We start from the raw sequence: 20,614 nt of genomic DNA, 5'->3' as shown, positions 1-20,614 counted from the left end.
CAGGGTCTTTGCTTAGCAAAGGTCATTTCCCTAGGAATCTACAGCCTTGGCAGGGAGTCAAGCAGCTAGACTTTGAAGGAGTGGTGACAGGAGTTAGGAAGTCAGCAAAGACAAAGCCCCTTTGTCTGGAAGTAGCACACACAGCAGGACGGAGCCTGCCCCTTGACAATGAAATCTGCAGCAGCTCCAGAACTCGCTGGGGCCTGACCCTCTGTTCAGCTGCCTGTCCTGCCTTGCAATGGCTTCTCTTCTCAAGAGCTAGAAGTCTCTTAGTCTAAAATGGGTTTGTTTCTTTTTGTCTCTGGCCAACAGTTCAGTATTGTCTGAAATGCTTGAATTGTAACTATAAGAGGGAAGAGAGAGGAAGAGAGATAGAGAGAGAGAGAGAGACAGAGAGATCACCATTTTCTTTCCTGTTGTAAGAGATCCAATAGTGAAACATTTCTGAAGAGTAGATCTCAGACACTCACAGGGGCTATCTCCTGCTACATCTCAAATTCTACCATGACAGAAGTTTCCCAGATTTCCTCATCTCTGAAGTGGACACAATACCATCCACCTTACAGTCTTACTAATATCCTAAAAAGGCTTATTTAAATCATAAGTATTTACAGATGGATGCAATGAATGAAAACTCAATAGCATCCAACTTCTCAGGGAAACTTCTGGTGGACAGAACAGCAAAAGCCGGGAATGGCACCCACTGCAGGGCAGGAGTTCTTCCCAGTCCCACACGATCATGGGCCTTCCGTCTAATACAGTGGCTCCACACAGAGCCAGAGCTGGAAAGAAGGGACAGTTTACCCTAGAACGTCAAAATGGAAATTGAAGTAAATTTGCTGCAATTCTAAGCAAGACCAGCAACTCTCACAGTAGAAAAATATCAGCATAGGCAGTGCCCAGTTAGTAAACGAATGGTTTTCCAAAAGCTCATTTGTAAGTTGCATGTTTGAAACTTGGAATGAAAGCATTATTTTATGTCCCAAGCCAGCCCACAAACACTGATTGAACTTAAAATACTTCTGGCACAACACATACTTAGAGCAAAAACAGTAAAAAGCAATGTTCTGAGATCACTTTAAAAATCTATCAAAATAAAAAAAATTAAAATTAAAATAAATGAAAATCTATCAAAATTGCTTAGAAAAATAAATACACAGCTCATCACTAGCCAAATACAATAGTAATACAAAATATTGAAACCAGGTTTGAAAACTGAGAAGCTTTAACATTTATCCACTGAGTACCTTCTTTAATCCTCCAAATAAAGTGCCAATCTCCAGGGCAAACTGCCGGTCCAGCTCCTCTTCATGTTCTGACAAGAAAAACAGTGTTTCATTAGTCAGTTTTATTTAAAACTGGGTTCACTAAGAGAAATTGGAATATGTTCTGGAAAAGCTGTCTGTGGACTGAGCTACAAACATGGAGACATGTCAGACCTTCTCTCTAGTTTCCTGTGACCGAAGTTCCTGGAAATACAGAGTGGGGCTGATGGAAATGTCCCCTTCAACTTGTAATAAAGGTTACAAATGGAGAGGGATCAAGACACAAAGCTTCCAGCACCAGGAACCAAAGGTGGAATTAGTGCAAATGCCTCACCTCTATAGCTGGTGAAAAATTATTCTAAACAGATCACACCACAAAATGACAGTGATCATAGCCCCATGATATGCACATAATGCTAACGAGATTATAAAATGAAATCCTATAATAGTAGTAAGTATACAATTGGTTTAAAACTAAAAGCATTAACAAAATATTCATTCAAATACTTGCTAAGAGTGTGCAATAACCAGGCACACACTGTGATATACCAGAAATGAAACAAAACAAGATTGGCATGACCTTTGCCTGGGACTCCTGATACCCCAGGGAAGTGAGACGAACCAATAATGATAAATTGCAATAGTGCTGATGCACGCCAAGTAAGGAAGGAGGAGTGCTGAAGTGCCTGTGCAATGTCCCCTGACCAGCCCAAGGGGAATGGATGGAGCTCAAAAGAGTACACTGAACTGGAGATGAAGCCTGGCGCGGATTCAGCATAAGGGTAGCGATGCAGCCACCAGAATGTCTGAGCTCACCCTAAAAGGCACAGGGTGCACAAACAAGGCAAAAACAATCCTTATCAGACCAACAAACCTACAAAAACCACAGAAGAAACAAAAAGGAACTACCCAGAAAGATAGCAGGAAAACCAGGAAAATGTGTAGTCATTAAAGGATGCTGGTTTCACAGTGGAATCCAGGGACAGAGTCACACACTAGAGGAGCCCCAGCATTCAACCACGGGCAACACTGCCCTGGGAACAACAGGAAAGGGTGGGGTAGTGAGCACCAGCGCAGGGCACCACATGGACCAGCTCTGGGCAGAGTCCCACTGCATCCCACGGGGTGCAGGGGGCGCTGTGGAGGTGTGGGATTACAGCCGGGCTCTGGTTCTTTCTGTTACAGCGGCGCGCAGGTCACATTGTGTGCTCAATGGTGCACAGACTCAAGTTCCAGGGAAGAGCCCACAAACAAAGGGCAAACCACTGATCCTCTTGCCTCTTCTGTTTTGGCTTCTCGAAAAGCAACCTCCAGAAACATCAGAATTGTGCAGAACTGAAACGAGGCAGAAACGTGTTTGGGTGGTTTTGTTTTTGTTTTTTGCTTCTTTTTTAAAAGAGTAAGTTCAGAAGCAGTGAAATTTACATGCGAAAGCACCAGACTTCCTGAAACTGGAACGCAGCTCCCTCTAGTGCGAAAAAGGAATCCTACACAGGAGAATAATGACACCCTGTCTGGTGCCCGCAACTGAAATGAAGGCACAATTTTAAAAAGTAAAAAAAGATGAAATTAATTTTAGTATCTTTTATTTCCACACAGAATCAGTATTAAACAATTACGTATGAGTCATTTTACATCCCTTTTTCTTACTAATTCTTCAAAATCCAATATACATGCTGTCCTTATAGCTCATCTCAATTTGAAGAGGCTACATTTTAAGTGCTGGGACAGCTAATGACTACAGTATTAGACAGCATGGCCAAAACCAAAAATCTTCTCTCAGGTTTGGAGAATTTTTACAACTCGCCCGGTCTGATTTCTTGACACCAAATGCTACACAACATCCATTCTTCTTTGGAATTCATGGTCCTGAAACGGTCCTAAGTTAGCTGAAAATGCGTGGCTACGGAATTTGGTTGCTATAGGAGAACGGCAGCTGAGAACGTGTAGTGGGAAATCTTTCCCCAAAGAGCTCAGAATTTCTCTGCTGCGACCTTTCATTAGAGAGCCCATATTCTCACTCAGAGCAAGAGTTTGCATCGTAGCTCACACACACTCAAGCAAAAGGACCCTGCAAATGGAGAGCAGCCTTCTTTGCCTGAGCAATTTTCTCCACACCACGCAGGCCTGACTGTTGGGCGAAGCGAGCTGCTTCTTCGAGGTGCCCTGGTTTTATTTCCCAAAATTCAGTGCTCCACAAAACTGCCTCGGAGCACAGAAATGAAGCAATTTCTGTTGATGAGCCCTCATGACTAAGTCAGCTGTTGATTCTCCCCACTCCAACCACCACCCAACAAGAGGCTACATCAAAGCCCCATTCTACCTACTGAGTGAGAGGATTTGCATTTTAATCGATGCCAATGAGCTGTGGTGGTAAACCATTTACTTGGAAGTGCTAACAAACCTACCCCTTTCACCCTCAACATTTTGATAGGAAACCATTTCTGGGGTGGGGTGGGGGTAATTAGAGGGCAATAATCGGGAAGGGGAGGAAACACACACACACCCTTGTCTGACACAAGCCACTGCCAAGGACTAGCACACCCAATCATGGCTTAATATGTCCTGCTGTTTCTATGCATTTGAAAAATTCCAATCAGCTCCTACTGATTCTTTATTTCTCTAAGAAGCCGCCGGGTACGACAGACTGTGGCAGTAAATGCGTAGAGAAAGGGAGCAGAAAAGATGGGCTTCTCCAGATAAGAGAATTTAACGATAGCCAGCTCTCACAAATTCATATAAAAGGTCATACAGAAGGATGAGAAGGTGCTGGTTTTCCTATGATAACTCTTGAGAAGTGGCTCCCCACCCCCCAATTCCCATAAGGGAATGAAAAGTTGATGTAGAAATAGCCCAAGCAAAAGCAAATCATATATGTAAATAGGATACAAAGTGACATACAACATAAAAGACCTTCAGATGTCCTAATAAGGCTGCTCGTCTATTACTCATCAGTGGGAATTCTGGGGTCTATCACTGCCAGCCACCAGGTACACGATCTGTATGGGAGTGCTTAGGGCTCCAGACTGAGATGGAAACACTCCAGCAAAGAGGAAACCATAAGCTCTGGGCATATTCTTTTGTGTTTGACAGAGCGGTGGGGAGCACTAGCTGGAGGAGTAAGGAGCTGTGGAGTCTAATACGGAGGGTTGCTTTCACATGCCCTCAGCTCAGGCCCTGTCCCAGGTCACTGTTCACTGTGACAAGTTTACTACTGGCGTGAAGAAAGTCGACTAAGGGTGGGGAGCCTGGGTGGCTCATTCGGTGATGCGTCCGCCTTCTGCTCAAGTCATGATCCTATGGTCCTCCATCAGCGGGAAGCCTGCTTCTCTCTCTACCCCACTGCCTCGCATGCTTGCTCGCTCTCTCTCTGGCTCGCTCTCTCAAATAAGTAAAATCTTTAAAAAAAAAAAAAAAAAAGTCAACCAACAATCTCCCGCCTTGAGGGCCAGTGTCCACATAGGAGGAGAAGGCCTACGTAAGCCAGAGAGGAAGGAGTGGGCCAGCAAGCTTGGATTCCCAGGAGGAAAGCCGGAGCTCTAACATTTCCTATGACCCTGGCCACAGGTGACCAGGGAACAGGGTGAGCCATAACATGAAGCCCTGTCTAACAGATCCCTAGGAGCCCAAGTGTAACACACACTATCCATGCTGGCCATCAAGCCAGACTGCCCAGTCCTTGGGAGGTCCGTGGGAGCTATGCCCTTGGGTCCTTTCACAAAAGACCTGTTAACTGAAGAACCCCTGGTGGCCCCTCCCATGGTTCCAAGGGCAAGGCCACCTGTTCAAAGACAGGACCAGGGATAGCCTCCATTCCCCCCAACCTAATGCCGCCCACCCTGAACTGGGCCCTCCAGAGTTGCCAGCTGTCTTGCAACCAAATTCTCTAGTCACAAAATCAAGTGGGAAAAGTTACCTCTTGTTTACAAAGCCCGCCCCTCATGAGAGGTTAGTGTGTTATGAACACAAAGAAGAATCTAAACGCACTGTTGTCTCCTTTCCTTATAAACAGAGACTAATGGTAAGTGACAACAACAGGGGTGTTTAGGAACAAACAGAAGGTAAAAGGTGAAAATGTTCAACTACAATTGTATTCCACTTTCAGAACACCTACTGTATAAACACAGAAATTGGACGTAGCAATTCAAATAAATCATTTGTTTGTAGATGCTTAAATATCGGGGCTTCCCTGTGCTACAGAGTTTATTTAGAGAAACATTTAACTCTGCTCACTCAAGATTTTTAAAAATAAAAATAAAGGGTCTATGAAATGGAAATGCAAATTTGTGGAAAAATACCACTCTATTTATAAAAATGTCCCCAGTATGCAAGTTTTTAGGAAGAGAGCCAGGGCATAAAATTTGAACCTGGGCTCTTAAAAAGCCAAAAGAATCTAGCATGGTCTACTGTTCAATGGAGAGTAATTGCCATCAAAAAAAAAAAAAAAAAAGTTGAATTTATAAATAAACCCAAGTGATTGTTGGTTTTTTTTTTTGAAAAAGAGAAGAAATCCACTAAGTAGACAAAACCTTTCATAAATTCCCTAAAACAGAAAAAATGAGACATGGGTGATTCAAAACATTATATGATCTGCAACTGGATGTTCATACATTTGAAAATTTCAATGCAGAGGAAAAATGTAGGGGCGCCTGGCTGCCTCACACAACTCTTGATCTCAGGGTTGTGAGTTCGAGCCCCCACATTAGGTGTAGAAATTCCATAAAAATAAAATCTGAAAAAAAATTTATATATATATATCTCAAACTGACTTAAGAAAATCTAAATATAGGGGCGCCTGGGTGGCTCAGTGGGTTAAAGCCTCTGCCTTCGGCTCGGGTCATGATCCCAGGGTCCTGGGATAGAGCCCCACGTTGGGCTCTCTGCTCAGCAGGGAACCTGCTTCCCCCTCCCTCTCTCTCTGCCTGCCTCTCTGCCTACTTGTGATCTCTGTCTGTCAAATAAAATCTTAAAAAAAAAAAAAGAAAATATAAATATAACCTGAAATAACTAAAAGGTACTGAAGTTTTCAGTGAATCTATTTCCAAACACTCCATGCCTAGACTAGACAAACTTACAAATGAATATCAAACTTAGAAGCTCGTCTCGTGCACTATTTACACAGTTCCATAGCACACACAAAAAATAAACTTCCCCATTCATTTTATAAAGTTAATGCTGATGTTAAAATCTGATGAAACAAAAAATAAAACTATAGGCCAATGAATCTCACTTAGAAATTAATAATTTAAAAAAACCTTGGAAACAAGCAGTTTATTTAAAAATACCATAGTCATAGGTTTGTTGTAGGAATCCATATAAGCCATACTGGAAAATGTATAACTTTAAAATATGTCAACAACTTGACGGGCACCTGGGTGGCTCAGTGGGTTAAAGCCTCTGCCTTCAGCTCAGGTCATGATCCCACGGTCCTGGGATCGAGCCCCGAATCGGGTTCTCTGCTCGGCAGGGAGCCTGCCTCCCCCTCTCTCTGTGCCTGCCTCTCTGCCTACTTGTGATTTCTGTCTGTCAAATAAATAAATCTTTAAAAAAAAAAAAATGTCAACAACTTGAAAGAGAAAAACTTTGCAATCATCTGAATAGGTGCTTTAAAAATGAATTCAACATTCACTGCTGATTTTAAAAATGTAGTTAAAGGGAGCTAGCCAGATTCCTTATCATAATTTGAAAAAAAAGAAAAAGGCAAATTTTATTCAACTTTTCAGTAATGGTAAAAACAATATGAGAAATTCCATTAAAATTAGAATTAAAATAAAAATAGCATTCTTTCCCAACTACTGTATTGTTCTACAAGTCCCAGCTAAGCAATAATAGATGAAGCAAAACCATTAGCATGATCTGCAGATATTATCTAAACACAAAAATTAGGAAAATCAAAAATAAATAAATGGAACATTAAGAGAAATCAACAAATTGTTGGAATTTAACATACATAAACCAAAATAAATACCTTTAGATCAGAGATAATCAGCTACAAATTATAGGAAATATAACTGGACAATTTCCCAACCATGAAAGGAAAAAAAAAGACTCAAATGATCTGAATAGGAATTTTAACAGGACTTGTTGTGAAGAAGACCAGCAACCTTTACTAAGGGAAAAAACAGAAGACCCTGAATGAATAAAGAAAAAATACCATTATCTGTGGATGGAAAAATATAATAAGAATACTAATTATTTACAAATTTCTAGGGTTCCTAGAATTCTAATTAAAACGCAATGAGATTTTTTTCAGAACAATTTTGTATATGTATATAGAAGAATAAACCAGTAAAAATAGCTAAGTGAATACATTATATGTTAATAAAAAATAAATTAATTAATAAAAAAAAAGAATAGCGGGCGCCTGCGTGGCTCGGTTGGTTGAACGACTGTCTTCCGGCTCAGGTCATGATTCTGGACTTCCAGGATCTCGTCCCACATGGGGCTCCTGGATCCTTGGGAAGTCCGCTTCTCCCTCTGACCTTCTCCTCTCTCATGCTCTCTCTCACTCATTTTCTCTCTAATAAATAAATAAAATCTTAAAAAAAAAAAAAAAAGAATAGCTAAGTGAGGAAATGAAGAACGATGAGTGGTAACTTATTTCACCAAATACTCAAGTATTTTATAAAGCAATTTATTTATTTATTTATTTATTTATTTATTTATTTGAGAGAGAGAGCACGGAGCAGGTGGTCAGAGGAAGAAGCAGACTCCCCGCTGAGCAGGGAGCCTGATATGGGACTTGATCCTGGCACTCCAGAATCATCACCTGAGCTGAGGCAGTTGCTTAACCAACTGAGCCACCCAGGTGCCCTATAAGGCATTTTTAATTAAAACAGTGCAGTAATGAGGTACAAATTGATTGAGAAATCCACTGATATTCTCAGAAAAGAGAGCTCCCAACCCCAGGATCATGACCTGAGCAGAAGGCAGATGCCTAACCGACTGAGCCACCCAGGCACCCCAAGAAGAAGTACTACTGACACAACCTTCCTGGAGAACAGTCTGGGGAAGTCTATCAAAAACCTTAAAAATATTCATGTAGTTTTACTCTGCAATTCCTCTTCTAGAAATCATTCTTCTGAAAATCCTTCTGAGAAAAGCTCTCAGGTATGACACAACAATACAAATAGATTCCTTACAAAATAAGTGCGCTACACATTCAACTCATACAGCTGGAATGAAAAGGAACAGAGCAAATCCAAAGAAACGATAAGAAATAATAAGGGCAGAAATTGGAGAACAAAAGGAAACAACTGAGAAACTGAACAAAGCCACAATCTGGAAAGATCGCTAAGCTCTCTGACACAACTGATCAAAGCAAAAAAAGAGGAGGAAGGGAAGGACAGAGACAATGTAACACAAAATACACAGTAAGAGGAAAACAAAACTACAGAAACAAACAAAAAAAAATTTAAATACGAGTATTATGAACCACAATATACCAATCAAATGGAAAACCTACATAAATTCATAGAACCCTGGAAAGCTACAAAATGTCAAAATAGGTACAAAATGAAATAAACTTGAATATAAATCAACAAATAATTGAAACAATAGTCTAAGACTTCCCCTCCCAGCTGCTTTCCCAGGTGACCGCCAATCACTCAGGTTTTTACTGATGACAATCCGACTCTTTTCATTTCAAAAATTGCATCAAACTGATATGAACACAATATATGGGCTTTTTTTAGGTGGGAGCATTAACTCTTTCAAGGTTACAGCACGGCAGATCTCATCTTTCCTCAGGTTAAGTGTACGCAGAGGAACATAAAAGTGTTTCTACATCTACCGAACCACAAGGGCATCACCTTGACCCAGCAGGTCCAGATTAGCCGCCACGCTGCAGAGCTCAAGGGAAGCAGTCCCCAAGCATAGCAGATCACCACCACCTCAAGCCAATTATTTCCATATGACTTAGAGATGTTCTACACCTGGTAGAGTCGGAAGGAAGAAAGGGTATTCTGTTCAGTCCCTGCTGTGAATTTAGCAAAAGATTCCATTGGATGAAAGCCATTCAAGTTAGACTGCTATCCCACATGGCCCAACAGCCCTGCCTCCCCAGACAGAGAGCAGTGAACAAGACGCCTGCTCCGCGCCCAGAGAAAGCAGCCGTGCAGATGCCCGCTGGTGGCATTTCACTGAACAGGTAGGTTTTGAGCCTGTAATATGTTCTAGGCACTCTATTTGCTCCAAATACAAACATCCCAAAAAAAGTTTACAGAAGAGACCGTTTTCCTAGTGACCTAATTCTATCATGCGGCTAAGTAGCACTTTTTCCTGAATTAGACAGTAAGACATGGAGCCAAGAAGACTTAACACTGCACCATTAAACACACTTTGGCAAGACAGGGGGATCCAGCTTCCATGAACTGAACTGGCAAAAGTATTAGAGAAAGAAGACATTTCTTGGAGCAACCTGAGAAACACTTTGGCACTGACATTTAACGGAAAATCAGAGGATGAAAGAAGCTTCGGGCTAGGGAGCGGTCACTAATAAGTCCAACAGCATGACAGCCTCTGGATCAGCTGAGGTGCAGAAAAGCTTCCTACTATCCACGGAAGGATCCCCTTTCGCCCCCATCCCAGCAGCCAGGGTGACACAGAAAGGAAACATTTTATCCCAATTCTTGGATAAAATTTTAAAAATTTTATTGTAGAATAGACAAAAGGGCCTCCCCTTTTAAAGTGAGGTGCTTTAGTAATTATCAATAAATACAAGTGGCAGAATAGAACAAGATGTTGGGTCTCGAGTTGGACACCTCTGAGTTTAAACCCAGTTCCATTAGAACTTACTAGATGTGGGACCGTAAATTCTTTCAATCTCTGTATCCTCATCTGGGTGAAAAAGTACAACACCCATTGTGAAAGACTCCTAGGATGACGGCCATAAATTCCACTCACAGGCATGCTGCTCCGGCCATAAAAAGGCTAGACTGCTCCCCTTGAATCTGGACTGGAGCTATGATTTGCTTTCACCAATAAATGAGGCAGAAGTGAACTGTACAACGTCCTAGGCTGAGCTTCAAGAGATCTGGAGCTTCTGCTTTTGTGCACTTGCAATACCCCTTCTTGAACCCAGCTGTCCTGCTAGGAGAAATATAAGCCATGTGGAGAGTCATCCAGAGAGAACCTCTGCACACTAGGTGACAACTCCCCACTGAGGTCTTGGCCAGCCACATGAGTGAGGCACCCGATGACTGTAGTCCCAGCTAACACCACACAGAGCAGAAGACCTGCCCTGCTGAGTGCAGGAGAGGTTTGTTCAAAGGACAAAGACTCACAAAAATGAGTTAGTGTAATCCATAACATCAACAAGCAAAAAAACAAACAAAACACACACACACACACACATAAAAACCACATGGTCATATCAATAGAGGCACAAAAGCATTTGACAAAATCCAACACTCATTTACAATTAAACACTCTCAGCAAACTAGAAACAGAAGGGAACTTTCTCAATTGGATTAAGAAACCTACAGTGAACATCAGAACATCAGAATGGTCAGAAAGCTTTCCTACTAAGATCAGAAAAATGGCAAAAGTGTCCCCTCTCACCCCTCCTTTTCAATATCATAATGGGAGTCCTAGTTAGTGCAATAAGAAAATGAAATGAAAGGTATATAGAATGGAGGGTTCCTAGACAGCTCAGTCAGTTAGGTATTTGCCTTCAGTTCAGGTCATGATCCTGGTACCCTGGGATGAAGCTCCCTTTCCCTCTGCCATTCCCCTCAGCTTGTGCTCTCTGGCTCTATCTTTGGTCAAATAAATAAATAAAATCTTAAAAAAAAAAAAGTATACTAAATGGAAAGGAAGAAAAGCAATTGTCTTTATATGCAGATAATACAAATACCTATGTAGAAAATCCAAAGAATCTACAAAAACACTCCTGGAACCAGTCAGTGATTATAGCAAGGTAGCAGGATACAAGATTTATATGCAAATTTGATTCCTTTTCTACAGATCAGCAATGAACAAGTGAAATTTACAATTAGGAACACAATACCATTTACATTAGCACCCCCAAAAGTGAAATACTTAGGAATAAATCTAATACAAGTCATGTATTAGGAGAACTAGAAAACTGATGAAAACGAAAACAAAACAAAACAAAAAATTTGAGAGATATTACATGTTCATGGATAGGAAGGCTCAATATTGTTAAGATGTCAGTTCTACTCAACTTCGTTTATAGATTCAATGCTAGCAAGTTCCCTTGTGGACATGGACAAAATGATTCTAAAGTTTATATGGAAAGGCAAAACATCCAGAATAGCCATAAATAAATAAAGTCAGAGGACTGATATCACTCAATTTCAAGACTTATTACAAAGCCTCGGTATTCAAGAGACTGTGGCACTGGAGAAAGAATAGACAAACAGATGAATGGAACAGATTAGAAAGCCCAGAAAAAGACCCGCATAAATTCAGTAAACTCACCTTTGACAAAGGAGCAAAGGCAGTACAACACAGGAAAGATAGTCTTTTAACAAATGCTGGACCTGGACATCCACATTTAAAAAAAAATGAATCTATATGCAGACTTTACACCTATCACAAAAATTAACTGAAAATGGATATTATAGATCTAAATATAAAATGGAATACTACTGAATTCCTAGAAGATAATGTAAGAGAAAATCTAGATGACCCTGGCTCTAGGAGGTACCGTTCAGATACCCAAGACACAATGTATTAAAGAAACAACTGGTAAACTGGACTTAACCAAAATTTAAAATATCTTTTCTGCAAAAGACACTCTCAAGAGAATAGGTGACAAGCCAGAGGCTGGAATAAAATATTTACGAAAATCCTATTATCCAAAATATACAAGGAACTACTAAAGCTCAAGAATAAGAAAATAAGGGGCACCTGGGTGGCTCAGTGGGTTAAGCTGCTGCCTTCAGCTCAGGTCATGATCTCAGGGTCCTGGGATCGAGTCCCGCATGGGGCTCTCTGCTCAGCAGGGAGCCTGCTTCCCTATCTCTCTCTCTCTGGCTGCCTCTCCGTCTACTTGTGATTTCTCTCTGTCAAATTAATAAATAAAATCTTTAAAAAAAAAAAAAGAATAAGAAAATAAACAACCCAATTAAAAAATGGGCAAAAGACCTGAACAAATACCTCACCAGGGAAGATGAGATCTATATGGCAATGAGCATATGAAGATGCTCTACATCACGCCATCAGGGAAATGCAAGTTAAAACAATGAGATACTATTACACATGTACTACTAGAATGGGGAAAATCTGGAATCCTGACATCCACTCTTGGAAAAGACTACTGATGAGCTGCCATTCTTTCCTCTTCTATAACAGAACTCTTGAATTTAGCTGGATAACTGGGTTTCCAACCAAAGATTACATTTACTTGCTCCCCTCCCAGCTGATGTGGCTACAGGACTGGGTTTTAGCAAATGGCATGTCAATGGACATGATGTAAGCAACTTTCAAGTCATATTCAGGAAAGAAGAAGACCTCCCCTCCCCTCCCCTCCCCTCTCCTTTCCCTCCCCTCCCCCTCCCGTCCCCTCCCCTTCCATCCTTCCTTCTGGGAGAAAAGGGAGTATGACAGCTGGAGCTGAAGCAGTGACCTTACATCACGCAGTGAAGCCACATGATGAAGAAGGCAGAGGGACGTGGTAGGAGGAGCCAGGCTCTTCAATGCTGTCTGGGCATCATACCAGCCTTTGAACACTTATGTTGGAGGTTGTGTTTCTGCTGCCAAGCCCATCTTCAAAGTAACAGACCATCTCATAGGGCTGTTCTAAAGACCGAATGAGACAAGGTACATGTAGCATCTAATATGGTGCCTGACGTAGAGCAGGATTAGCTCCCATACATGAGCCCTGGGAGCTCAGAGGCTCCAGCAGGGGAGTGCAACTACTTGGCCAGCTGGGACAAAAGATCAGTCCTCATCTACCGTAGATGGTCTGTCTCTGCAACCAAGCCCATGGCTTTGAGTGGGACATCTGTCAGCTGGGAGAAAAGTCCACCCTGGGGATGCATATCCAAATCAGGCCCAGTGAGACATAAGGAGGCAGGTGTTCAGAGTAGAGGACTCTCAACTGTGCTTCCCAAAGCACTTTTACCATCGGAAGTGACTTTTCAGCATACTCTATCAAACTCCTCACAATAATATGCAATGTTTTTCACAGCCTTTCCCTGTTTTTTTTTTTTTTTAAAGATGTTATTTATTTATTTGACAGACAGAGATCACAAGTAGGCAGAGAGAGGGGGGTAGGCAGGCTCCCCACTGAGCAGAGAGCCCGGTGTGGGGCTCGATCCCAGGACCCTGGGATCACGACCTGAGCTGAAGGCAGAGGCTTTAACCCACTGAACCACCCAGGCACTCCTCCCTGCTTTTTTAATCTAAGCACAACTTCTACCGCTGTCCCCTCACACTCTACACCCTGGTCCCACTGAGTGGTTTGTTGTTGCCAGACAGTGCTATGCTTCCTAACACACTAAGGTTTTGTCCCTTTGCCTGCAAACTCGTCTCTTTCCACAGAGCTTCTGATGTCTCCTCTATTAAGCTGGCTCTGGTTGTATCTTACGAAAAAGCCCTGAGTTCTCATAGCCTGACTACAGAAAAGACCGTCATGATCCCTCCTCATTTCTTTCTCTCGTTCTCCCACAGCATGGGAAGTCTGAGAGGTGCGTGGCCACCAAGCTAAAGATGATGTTTTCCAGCCTCCCAGCTGTGTCCATAAGACCTGGCACTGGCCAACTGGGGGTGAGCAGAAGTGACAAGGGTAACGTGCTGAGCTCTCCTTAAAGGACAAGAGGATTCCCATCCCCTTTCCTATGCGCTGGGATGTGGATTTGATGATGATTCTTCTTCAACAAGCATACAAAGCACTAAACACAGCAGAACAAAAGGACAAAAGGAGTCTGGGCCTCCCACACCGTGAGCTGCCTGCACATGTCTGAGAGCAATGATGATGGAAGGGAGATGAAGAGGTTACTGCAGGTCACCTCCACAGCCTTCAGCAGCCATTGAATCAAACCCTCCCTCCTCTTACAGGATCCCATTCAAGACCCAGGATTGGGGTAGAAAATCGTGTTGACTCAGATCATAAACTCCAAGCACCCCAGAGAGGGGAAAGCAAAGTCATCCCAAGGGTCCAAGTCATCCCAAGCCCACTAGACAATCTTCCGGAGTCTTCTACCTCTGAGTACTTCCTTTCCCCCTTCCTTTCTAGATAGAAGGTCACGAAAGTTGGAACCTTACCTCTGGAAGCTTTGTAAACTTCATAGAAAGAATATAAGTGGAAGCCTAGTGAAGCCAACAGGTAAAAAGACAGTTCCCATCGAGGCAGCATAGTTCCTTGTGACGAAGGGTCCAGGCAGACACACTGAGAGTTTCTAGGAAGAGAAACAGAAATAAAAACGTTAAGCTATAGACAGGACACTCGGGAATGGCATCCTATCAGTTCACTTGCTGCCTAAGGGATCCATCACTGTTTAAAGTAATAGAGACAGAGCCCCAGTTATACTTCCTTCTGCCTTATGCATCCTGCATCCAAAATGTGCAAACACACACACACACACACACACACACACATGCCCTGCCTTCCTTGGGGTGGGCAGGTCTTCCCTAGGAGCTCCCACAGCCCCCAATCTGCCTCCCATCAGAATGCACACCAGACAGTCATGTGCTCCTTGCCAGACAGGACTGGCTCCCCCTGTGGGATGGACCATTGGAGAACACGGACCCTGATCTCTGCATCCCCGGTACCCAACGCAGGGTGTAGAATGTAGCGAGAGGGCACTACTGCTCCATGAACAATAAGTGGCTTCAAATCTTAAATAAGTACAGATCCTCTCCAAACCTGTTCTAAGGCAACAGCCTTAACCTCCTCATTCTCCCCTTCGTAGGTCATTCCACAGCTGTTTACATGAATGGGTGAATGAAAGCTGCCATCTCCCAACTTACATAAACTTCTTAAAGGGAAGTGAATCACCTGATCCCCAGCAGCTGGCGGACACTGCTAGCTGCCCACCCCACAATATTTAGTCTCCCTTCATACACAGTAATGTAATTTTTATCTGAATGCATGGATGCTAAGCTCAAGTATACAGTGTAGCCAAGGGTAGGCATTTGAATAGTTCTGGCTGCAAGGCTGTGGTCATTTCCTTCCTGCTAGACAGAGCTGAAACAGCCACCCTGGGCCAAGAGGTGAGAGCCATGTGGGAAAACAAGACCAAGGAGCCTCAGTTCCTGACTCCAGGTACCACCCCACCCCCAAAACCGCCCCAGACCATTTATGTCTGGACTATTACATGAAAGAGAAATGCACTTGCAGATTGTTTCAGCCTCTGCTATTCTCAGTCTCTACCTTAACGGCAGCCATGTCTATATTCTAAGTATTAGAACAGGTGATGGGAAGTCCTAAAATTCTACAAATTAAATGATCAACTCCCAAGTAACAAAGAGTTAGTTAAATGGCTCTCAGTGCTTTAATGAAGCCTCTCAAATATGTCTCACAATGGATGCCAAATAAGGAGCAAAATTTTAAGCCCCAAGCAAGCATTTCTCATGTGAGACAGTAATGCCAAGAATCAGAATTCACACATCTCATTTTATTGAATGATCACCCTAATGAACAAGGTCAAGCAAGAGAGACAGGCACTTTACAGATGAAAAATGTGAAGCAGAATAAGACCACACAGTGAGAAAAAACTGAGCCAGCGCTCAAACCCTGGTCCTGGGCCCACTGAGACTCCATGCTTCCCCTCAGCCACATCCAGCCCTATTAATGCCAGTTTAAAAAGTCACTTGTCTCTACAGCCTGGCTCGTAATCTACCATGCACAAACTCCTTTCTTCAAGCTAAGAGAGAGAGTAGAAAAAGATAAACTTTGGCTTTCAGAAAATAGGAGGTCAGAGTCAGCGGTCCTCCACCCAGAGTACCAACTGGCAATGACCTAAAAGTTGCTCGGGCAATTTGGCCTCCGGCCACCTCAGGGATCCAGAAGCAGGCACTTATGCTTTCAACCACAAATACTCTCAAACCCTCAACAATGTCTTCTCAGGTCCCCCTGCTATTTTTAAGAACCATTTCTAGCTTTAAACATTTCTACTAAACTTAATTTTAAATACCTGGCATCTAAAATCTAAATACCTGGCATTTAAAATTCTAGGCATTTTAAATAACTAGAATACTTAGAATCTCTTTGTAGAATTTTGTGGGCATATGGTAGTCTTCCCTTTAGTGGGAAGTTACCTTTATCCTCTCTGTTTTCAAAGGATGTTGGTACTACATTGGATGGCCTCCTCACTTCCATTAAGAATATGTGATTAGCAAAGTCTGAACCCCTAAAAATGCTCCTGAAATGTGAACATAATCTTAGAGATTAAAGGAAAGTTCTGGAAACCCTGCTGTTTTGAAGCTTTCCAGGGACATTCTCTTCTAGGACAATTCCTTTGCATTAATGAACTGTGTGGAACGAAAAAATTCAGTTTTAAAACATTTCTCTTTCTGGAGCTCTTAGCTATACTGTCTTTTTGCATACACCTACACAAAGATACATCGTTACAAGCAACAAAGTAGTGGGCTGCCTCTTCCCCATTTAAAACGAGGAGACTGGGGCATCTGAGTGGTTCAGTTAAGTATTTGCCTTTAGCTCAAGTCATTATCCCAGGGTCCTGAGAATTATCCTGGAGTCCTGGGATCAAGCCTCACATCAGGCACCCTGCTCAAAAGGGAGTCTGCATCTCTCTCTCTCTCTCCCCTTGCTGTTGCCTCCACTTGTGCTCTATCAAATAAATAAAATCTTTAAAAATAAATAAAATGTGCAGACTAGCCCAAAAAGCCTCCACCACCACCACACACACACTCACTCACATGTCCTTCTTAACAAGTCCTTCTTCCCTATACCTCTCTTTTCAGCTCTTGCCCACCTATCTCAAGAAAAATCCTCTCCTTAGTGTTTTCTTCTATATTAATCTCAGCTGTGCCCTTAGAAAGCAAATCAGAGCAGATATGTTTAAAGAATTTAACAACCCAACAGTATCAAAGAAAAGGCAAGTTGGACATTGGGGAATATAACTAGAACTTTTAAATATCCAAACCCAAAAGGTTCCTAAATACACTCAGAAAGTTCTCAAGTTTCCATTTCTCATTCTCTAAACAAGCACGCTCTTCTTTAGGGATAGGCTATCATGATGACATCAAAGAGGTCCTTACTCAAACGTATAAGTAATGCTTCTTTTCTGTTGTTCAACTACAGATCCTGTCCTGCAATAGCATTATCAGCTTCATGGGTATCTATCTGTGAGACAGCCTAGAAACTAATCACCATCTGTAAATTACTTCTATAGGAAAAGCCAACCAATAGCAGAGCAGCATAGCCTGAGTTTAAGTAAATGCCAACCCGATTACTCTACGTAACTGAGGCTGTGCCACTGACTTGTGAGAGCTAAGGAGAGAGGCCAGGATGTGTGATAGAAAAGGGATGGGGCCCGGAAACTCTGCCACCTTCATGGGAATACTGGTCAGTGAAGTACCAATGTGCAGAAGTACAAACTTAGACAGTGGAGGTGAAGGGAGAACGGGAGCCATGTGGCAGAGGGTCTTAAAGATAAAGAATTGTAGCAGATGACATGATTCTTTATATGGAAAACCCAAAAGACTCCACCCCCAAACTACTAGAACTCATACAGCTATTCAGTAATGCGGCAGGATACAAAGTCAATGTACAGAAATCAGTGGCTTTCTTACACACCAACAATGAAAATACAGAAAGGGAAATTAGAGAATCGATTCCATTTACTATAGCACCAAGAACCAGAAGATACCTGGGAATAAACCTAATCAAAGAGGTAAAGGATCTGTACTTGAAGAACTACAGAACACTCATGAAAGAAATTGAAGAAGACACAAAAAGATGGAAGACCATTCCATGCTCTTGGATCAGAAGAATAAACATTGTTAAAATGTCTATACTGCCTAGAGCAATCTATACTTTTAATGCCCTTCCGATCAAAATTCCACTGGTATTTTTCAAAGAGCTGGAGCAAATAATCCTAAAATTTGTATGGAATCAGAAGAGACCCCGAATTTCTAAGGAAATGTTGAAAAACAAAAATAAAACTGGCAGTATCACATTACCTGATTTCAAGCTTTATTACAAAGCTGTGATCACCATGACAGCATGGTACTGGCATAAAAACAGACACATAGACCAGTGGAACAGAGTAGAGAGCCAAGATATGGACCCTCAACTCTATGGGCAAATAATCTTCAACAAAGCAGGAAAAAATATCCAATGGAAAAAAAACAGTCTCTTCAATAAATGGTGCTGGGAAAATTGGACAGCTATATGTAGAAGAATGAAGCTCGACCATTCTCTTACACTGTCCACAAAGATAAACTCAAAATGGATAAAAGACCTCAACGTGAGGCAGGAATCCATCAGAATCCTAGAGGAGAACATAGGCAGTAACCTCTTCCATATCAGCCACAGCAACTTCTTTCAAGATATGTCTCCAAAGGCAAAGGAAACAAAAGCGAAAATGAACTTTTGGGACTTCATCAAGATCAAAAGCTTCTGCACAGCAAAGGAAACAGTCAAAAAAACAAAGAGGCAACCCACGGAATGAGAGAAGATATTCACAAATTACAGTACATACAAAAGACTGATATCCAGGATCTATAAAGAACTTCTCAAACTCAACACACACAAAACAGATAATCATATCAAAAAATGGGCAGAAGATATGAACAGACATTTCTCCAAAGAAGACATACAAATGGCTACCAGACACATGAAAAAAATGTTCATCATCACTAGCCATCAGGGAGATTCAAACTAAAACCACATTGAGACACCACCTTACACCAGTTAGAATGGCCAAAATTAGCAAGACAGGAAACAACATGTGTTAGAGAAGATGTGGAGAGAGGGGAACCCTCTTACACCGTTGGTCGGAATGCAAGTTGGTGCAGCCACTTTGGAGAACAGTGTGGAGATTCCTCAAGAAATTAAAAATAGAGCTTCCCTATGACCCTGCAATTGCACTACTGGGTATTTACCCCCAAAGATACAGATGTAATGAAAAGAAGGGCCATCTGTACCCCAATGTTTATAGCAGCAATGGCCACAGTCGCCAAACTGTGGAAAGAACCAAGATGCCCTTCAACGGATGAATGGATAAGGAAGATGTGGTCCATATGCACTATGGAGTATTACACCTCCATCAGAAAGGACAAATACCCAACTTTTGTAGCAACATGGACGGGACTGGAAGAGAATATGCTGAGCGAAATAAGTCAAGTAGAGAGTCAAGTATCATAGGGTTTCACTTATTTGTGGAGCATAACAAATAGCATGGAGGACAAGGGGAGATGGAGAGGAGAAGGGATATGAGGGAAATTGGAAGGGGAAGTAAACCATGAGAGACTGTGGACTCTGAAAAACAATCTGAGAGGTTTGAAGGGGCGGGGGGGTGGGAGGTTGGGGGAGTCAGGTGGAGGGTATTAAGGAGGGCACGTATTGCATGGAGCACTGGGTGTGGTACAAAAACAATGAATTCTGTTATGCTGAAAATAATTTTTTTAAAAAAATTTTATTGATAAAATTATATCCTAATTATCTGTTTTCTCTTTATTTTTTATATTTTGAATCTTTTATATAATGGAGAACTTCAAGATACAAAAAAGTACTGACTGTAATAAATCCTTATCTGCATTAAATTTTAAAAAAAGATAAAGAATTGCAAGTTTGCATTTGATTTGAAGAAAACTCAAGTGTATGAGCCTGTACATTTAGCTATTTGAGTGAAGCTTCAGGAAGAAGCCCTTTGACAGTGTGATCGTCTGCAGGCAAGGAGAGCAGCTATTCGGGAGGAAGCAGAGAGAAAGTTCTAGAACCAAGCAACACAAATAAAGCACAATTAAGTCATACTGATGTGAAACCAGTCCAGGAACAGGACTGAAAAAGAAGAAAACAAAGAACATACAACAGCAACTCCAAAGCTGTAAGATCACAGTATCTCAAAGCCAAATATTAGTGATGAGAGGTGACTATTTGAGGCAAATGAAGACAAAGAGAGAAAGTAGATTTAATATCAGGTGTTGGAAGGAAATCATAGCAGGTTTTTCTGGGATCAAAGGAAAAGAAGTCAAACTGGAGCAACAAGGAATTTCTCCTGTATATTGGAGTAAGAGCCCATGAGGCTAGGTATTTCAAAAAAGCATTTCTCTGAGGCTTACAGAACTCCAGAGGCCCACAGAATAAAATCCTAGCTATAAAATGGCAAGGATTCCTCAGCTAACAGAGTTTTCTCTATACTGAAGAAACATACATTTGCATTTACTTTGTAATTTAACACTCCACCTGCTTT

General features: G+C 41.9%; 1 protein-coding gene across 3 annotated transcripts in view; it reads right to left on the bottom strand.

Annotated features, from left to right (window-relative positions):
• Window positions 1-20,614, bottom strand: part of HHAT (hedgehog acyltransferase) — a 339,382-nt gene that overhangs the window by 294,817 nt on the left and 23,951 nt on the right. For all 3 annotated transcript variants that reach the window (XM_032317189.1, XM_032317187.1, XM_032317188.1), the window contains exons 2-3: window positions 14,499-14,632; window positions 1,248-1,315 (exon numbers count right to left, since the gene is read on the bottom strand). In XM_032317189.1, coding sequence (XP_032173080.1) covers window positions 1,248-1,315; window positions 14,499-14,589 — 159 coding nt within the window. In that variant the 5' untranslated portion in view covers window positions 14,590-14,632. The remainder of the gene's footprint in view (window positions 1-1,247; window positions 1,316-14,498; window positions 14,633-20,614) is intronic.

The sequence above is a fragment of the Mustela erminea genome, chromosome 17 (genome assembly GCF_009829155.1).
Source record: "Mustela erminea isolate mMusErm1 chromosome 17, mMusErm1.Pri, whole genome shotgun sequence".
In the NCBI taxonomy this organism is placed as follows: Eukaryota; Metazoa; Chordata; class Mammalia; order Carnivora; family Mustelidae; genus Mustela; species Mustela erminea.
Note: the sequence above shows the minus strand (reverse complement) of the source record. Positions and strands in the feature narration are given on the sequence as shown.